At 34.7% G+C, this 6,528-nt stretch overlaps 1 protein-coding gene across 1 annotated transcript; it reads right to left on the bottom strand.

Annotated features, from left to right (window-relative positions):
* Positions 1 to 359: 359 nt before the first annotated feature.
* On the bottom strand, positions 360 to 1,109 carry LOC124372895 (tigger transposable element-derived protein 2-like). Its single transcript, XM_046831305.1, has 2 exons — positions 714 to 1,109; positions 360 to 507 (listed from the first exon to the last, which is right to left on the bottom strand). The coding sequence occupies exons 1-2, from the start codon at positions 1,016 to 1,018 to the stop codon at positions 360 to 362; spliced, it is 453 nt and encodes a 150-aa protein (XP_046687261.1). The 5' UTR covers positions 1,019 to 1,109.
* Between the last annotated feature and the right edge of the window lie 5,419 nt (positions 1,110 to 6,528).

Below are 6,528 nucleotides of genomic sequence, written 5' to 3'. Positions count from 1 at the left end.
AAAAATAGCTCAAGATATACTAAAACATGAACAAAAGTTATTAACTGAACTGTTGTTTAGTTTATTAGTACAAGAAATGTTATTAGTACGCAATAAAACGTGAGAGGAAACGGTTAACACTCACAATACTAAACACTGTTTTAATATAACACTCAATTTATTGCACAACTGAATACGTATGATATAGGCTACACAATGTACAGAAGTTTAGTTACAGTACAGTATTCCTGTTTACAAAATTAAATCAAAGAAATGAAAATTAATTTACTGTACATTGTACAAAAATAAACAAAGTAAGCTAATCTTTTTTCCCAAAGAAATCAGTTATTGTTTTTTGACTTAGATTAGAGGATCTTAGGCTAGCCGCCCTGTTTGCGCCAGCGTCGCAGCCAAACTAAATCGTTTGTTGTTGCGGTTTCTTGTTGTTCAATGTATGCCAGTGCTCCCTCGATCGTTCTTAGACCTTCTGTATGTGATATTTTCTCAGTCGCCCCATCAGGTTCATCGCTGTAAAAAAAACTTTTGTTTTACGTAACCGTAACGCAATCAAAAGGCAGCAGTTGGAATTGGTATGAAATTAGTTTTTTGGGATTGATGAATGGGCAAACATTTTAACTAAAGTGTAACAAATATACTGTAGTTGTGTTAAAAAATTGATGTTGGATTATGTTTTTATGTTAAAATTTTGCATAAATAAAAAATCAAAAACTTACTTGTCATCATCTTCTGGTTGGTTGAGCATCTGGATAATCACGTCATCAGTTAGGGCCTGATCCTCATCTCCATTGATCCATTCACTGATGTCCTCTGCACTGATGGGCTCAGCCACTGGAAGGTGGTTACAAAGATTCACAAGCTCTTCATTTTCAGGAGGACATGCTCTTGGCTGGTTTTCAGGAGCAGCTGTCTCTTGGCGGCTTGCCTTTTCAATTCCGAAAAGTTTGCGCCATGACCTTCTTATAGTGTCCTCCCTAACGTTATCCCAAGCTTCTGACACCCAGTAGACAACATCTTTCATTGTGATTAACTTGAGAGCATCAGTGACACCCAGCCCGTCCTCTAGCTTCTCCAGTAGATTTCTAAGCAGCCTCTTTTTGTAGTTTCGCTTAAAAGTTTTCTAGAACTCCCTGGTCTAGAGGCTGGATGAGGGCAGTAACGTTTGGAGGCAAAAATAAGGCTCTAATGGCCATCGCTGACTAGCTCATCAGCATCTGGATGGGACGAAGCGTTGTCAAGAATAAGAAGGGCCTTGCGAGGGAGTTTTTTGTTCTCCAAGAAAGCTTCAACGACTGGAACGAATTCCTCAAAAAAACCATTGTTTGAAAATCCGCGAGTCCATCCATGCGTTTTTCTGGTTTGTGTATGTGCTGGGAAATGTGTCCACATTAGTATTTTTTAAAAGCACGTGGCTTTTTATACTTGCCTATTACAACTGGTTTGAGTTTCAAAACTTCCTGCAGCATTGGCACATCCTAAAAACTGTAACTCGATCTTTAGATTTCTTATACCCAGGAGCTGATGTTTTCCTGCTGACTGGCTAAAAGTTTTTGAGGGCAACATTCTGAAGTTAAGGCCTGTCTCATCACAGTTGAATATTTGATCGGAATGTAAGACCCTCACTCAAAATCAATTTTCTTATTTTTTCTTCAAAAACTGTCACATCAGTTTCATTACCTGAAAGTTTTTCCCCAGATATATTAAGTTGCCGCACTCCATAACGGTTCTTCCATCGCATTAAACCACCCGGAACTAGCGGTAAAAGGTTCATCGCCATCGCCAAAAGATTTATGGAAATCTAGCGCTTTTGCCTGCAAAATAGGCCCACTTATTGGACTTTCCCCTTGCTCTCATTTCCGAAAACCATAAGAATAAAGCCTCGGAAGTTTTTTCATACTCACCACTTTTTAAACGTTTTTCTCTCTGAATTTGCAATTGGAATTTAAGCTCTGAGCACCCCGCCATTTTTCTAACTCAGCCCTCTTCCTCCTCCAATCTCCGACGGTAACCTCACCAACACCCAAGTCTTTAGCGACTGTTCCTTATTGACTCACCATTGTCCAGACGACGAATCGCATTTAGTTTAGTCTCTAAGGCGACACAACGACACGTTTGCGTTTAGCACTCATTTACACCTACTGTAACTGCACTTAAACACACAATAAAAAAAACAGTGATAGACACTTGACTTGTAAAAGTAAACAAAGGACTGCCACTGAGACGAAATGGCGTCTTCGGGCAGACCGATGATGCACGAAACACATCCGAGCTGAAGCTGTACACCAGGACAGCCCACTAGATGCGCAATAAGCTACGGAGTCGAATCGGGGGTGGTGGGGAGAGCGAGTGGCTCAGTCGCGTCTCGGCAATTGAAACAGTTCGCATTGGTCCGGCGGCGAGCGGTGTCGGGTTACAACACCTGCAGCTGCTCTGGCGAGCGGTGTCGGGTGACAGTGCCGTATGCATTCGGCAAAGATAAGCGCTAAGCTACGCAAATATTTGGCCGAGGAAACACAACAGTTGCCAACAATTTACTGTACAGTAGTTTTTAAAACGCATTGCAGGCTAGCGTGCGTATTGCGATAAAAGGAGCACCCAAACGCTTCTCATTACTGTACGTAGTTTGTGCGTGTTTTCTTTTGCTTTTTTTAAATAAAAAAAATCGTCCGAGGACGGCCTCGGTTAACCCGGAGTCTCGGTTTAAGCGAGGCTCGGTTAACCGAGGTTCTACTGTATTTAGTGATCGGTAAAAATATCAAAAATCACTTAATCATCAAAATTTAACCTAAGTTAGATTCCGAAGAAACCAACAGATGAGACCATTGTTTTGGTTAGTGCAACAGCATAAATGAATTGTGGAACTGTAAATAGATTAGACCGGGGGTGAATTTAAACGACCAGAACAGACCCATAAATTGACCGCAGCAACTTTTTAGTTGTACGATACACTTTCGTCATTGGGATAAAAAGGCTAACTCTTATTGTTAATAAAGCCATAGAAGAACTTCAACAAATTATCATGGAATGTGGGAGGGAAATACTAATCTTATAAAAACTGTTTCACTTTACGACTTCAGGATCCCAAACCTCTCTTCTTTAAACTTAAATCTAAATTGGATCAGGAGATTGGAATAGCTTTGAGTGGACTATCGATTATCTCTAGACTGTTTATTATGTCATAGAAAAAGAATACATAGATATATTGTCCAGTTTATCAACAGAAAATTGTGTTGGTGCGGACAGAAAAAGCCGCGGGTAACTGCTAGTTTACAATATATGTCAAGATTTAAAAAATAAATTATTAAAAAACTGTTTTCAATGCCATGTACCCTGATGAGAGAAAAGGCAAGTAATCCTAGTTTAATTTAACAATACATTAGGAGAAACACCATCAAAAGCATTTTTAACATCCATGAAAAACCTGACAACTGTTTTTACCCTTATCAATTGCGTCCAATAACAGATTCAATATATTTCTGTTCTCGCAGTGACCACTCACGATAACCGTGCTGAACTGGATTAATTAAATTGTTTGTTTCCTTGAATACAAGTAACATTAATGCACCCAGCTGGGTTTTGTCACTTACTTTTCAGAGACCCATCATCTATAAAAGTTTTACTCACCATTATCTTTATAATTTATTTTGTCATTCTCCAACAATTCAACTGCGAGAGCAGATACCATGCGAGTTGTCTTCCAGTCAAATCTGTGAACATATAACATCTGCTGTTACCACAGCCAATACAACAACTGCAGGAAAATACCAACCAAGAAAAACGGTGGAGGCTTTAACTGTTGTTTTGTGTTCGATAATTTTATTACAATTCAATGTTACAAATATTAGTCCAATAGTAAGTAATAAAACACTCTGTAATACTAACAATACAACACTGAATACATTCCAATCATAAATATGTTGATTAATAATAATAATTTCTTTATTCTCTTTCATCACATGACTTAAGTGTACAAATCACAACCCATACAATATCACATTAAAGTATAAAACAATATTTCTACCATGCAGCTGATTAGAATCTTCTTGTTTATAGTATTTGTGTGTTACAATTCTTTTTTGTTTATGTTCTTAATTCTTGGTTTGGATTCTGTTTCAATGTTTTCATTAAAATCAGTATGTTTCTGATGAAGGGTTCCTGGGAACTCGGAAAAATTGAAACATGAACACTGGTTTTTCTGTTTTGCCTAAACTTAGAACTACTTGACAATAGGACAATAAACAATATCCTTTATTACAATTTCTTTCAAGAAATGTTACAGCGTCAAATTCTTGGATAACATATACTCTTTTACCGTAGTAAAACTATGAACATAAAATTATTTGCTTAAAATTATATTACTAGACTACTAAATTGTTAATTATACGTAATAATATTTTATCTTATTACAGTACAAACAAGAAAAGCTATCAATTTTATTTAAGAAAAATGTGGTAGGAATGTTAATAACAATTTTGTTTTTAAACAGTCATGAATGACTCCTAAGGAGCATATTATAGTACCTTGATCAAAGGCGGGAGTCGTCAGATTTGAAACAAGTTCAAGTTCAAGTTCAAAAATGCTTTATTAAAAAAAAAATACATTGTTTACAATATTACACATGTCCCATGCGCAATAGCGCGTGCGGGATACAATATATTTTTATTTTATACAAATTAAATCTCATATATTCGGCCAGTTCCATTTTGGTTGTACTTGCAGATTTTATACATACACATATTACAGTTAACACACACAATATACCCACTAAGCTTTACTACACTAATACATTTATATATACATTCTAACTCCACTACACCACTATAACAAGTCTAAGAGTGCCAAGGTTGCAAACAACTAACCACTAAAGTTTTCCAACATTCCAAAGCTGACATGAATCACCCAATACCTTACCCCATAAACTCCTTTCATCAATTTAACATTATTAAACTATAAATAATACATAACAACCAGCAATTAAACAACAGCAAGCAACAATAAATAAACTATATATAATACTCAATAACAATAAATTATAAATTCTCATTCCAAAGCTGACATGTATCACCCAATACCTTACCCCATAAACTCTTTCATCAGTTTAACATCATTAAACTATAAATAATGCATAACAACAAGCAATTAAAAAAACAGCAAGCAACAATAAATAAACTATATATAATACTCAATAACAATAAATTATAAATTCTATACTTAATAACAATCAATAAATCATCCATTACGCAACAATAAAGAAGAACACCTATAACAATAAATAATCTATGAATATCCAATAGCGAGTAACAACAATGAGATTCATCAAGAGCCATCTGTAATAAATTGACGGGCTTTCATCTTTACCTTCGGTTTAGATTCAAAATAAACTCCATTTCCAAAAGATTCTAAAAAACTATTGAATATTTTTGGCCCAATGTAGTAAAATTGGTGCCTGCTCCTTTCTTTTTTCATATTTGGAACTTCTAACATTATTCTGTTTGCAGATCTGGTAACTTCTCACATTTTCTTTTATTTTAAAATGATCTAGGTGTTTATGTATATACATTACAATGCTGTACATATAAATCTGGTAAAAAGTTAATATACGTTGTTCAGAAAACAAGTAACTCACTCTGTCCATTCGTTTTATTCCATATAGTGTTCTAATGGCATTTCTTTGTGATGCAATAACAGGGTTTAACAGCGTATGAAAAGGTTCCACCATAGTGTATTATTCCATATCTCATGGTACTCTCTAGCCATGAGCAATACAGGTTTCTTAATTGATCAACTTTCAGATGATTTCGCATATGGTAAAGAGAATAATTTACTTTATTTAATTTTTTTCCTAAAATATTTTATGTGAGAATCCCATTTTAAGTATTTATCTATATGGAGACCTAGATACTTAACATAATTTACAAACTCTATAATTGGACAGCTACAATTATAAATACACAAGTACCTGTGACAGCGAAAGCCAAAGAAATTTTGTATCTCAGTATTTTCTTTGTCCTGATCAAAAAATGATACCGGTATGCATTTAGATTTAGAGGACATTAATGAAGCATTTTATTTTTAACTAGCCACTCTGAGATATTATTGAAACATATTGAAACATATTGATAACTATTGATAGATTTGAAACATATGCTCCAGATCATCATTAGTAAAAGAGAGTAACCAATTCTTAACCCTTTCAGGGCCAGGAGCAAATATGAGATGTTGCAAAATTTTTTCACATCTCATATCCCCTTGTGACTAGTCAAAAGTGCCAGGCTAAAATTGGCGATTTTGCAGTCCTCTTAGATTAAAATTTATAAGTTTTCATACAAATTAGAAAATAACCTAAAAGTTGCACCAAATTACTCATATAGATATATACTATCAACAAAAAAAATATATAGATGTAGTTTTTAAGTAATTAAAAAAAAATGTTTTAATAGATACATAAAAAAATGTTATTTATTTTTTTGCAAATAACTAAAAAAGGAAAAATAATTTTTACTGTAGGAAGCTACTTTATTATATTATACA

This window comes from Homalodisca vitripennis, unplaced genomic scaffold, assembly GCF_021130785.1.
Source record: "Homalodisca vitripennis isolate AUS2020 unplaced genomic scaffold, UT_GWSS_2.1 ScUCBcl_4293;HRSCAF=10388, whole genome shotgun sequence".
NCBI classification, from domain to species: domain Eukaryota; kingdom Metazoa; phylum Arthropoda; class Insecta; order Hemiptera; family Cicadellidae; genus Homalodisca; species Homalodisca vitripennis.
The sequence above is the reverse complement of the archived record's forward strand: the minus strand, read 5'-3'. Positions and strand labels throughout refer to the sequence as shown.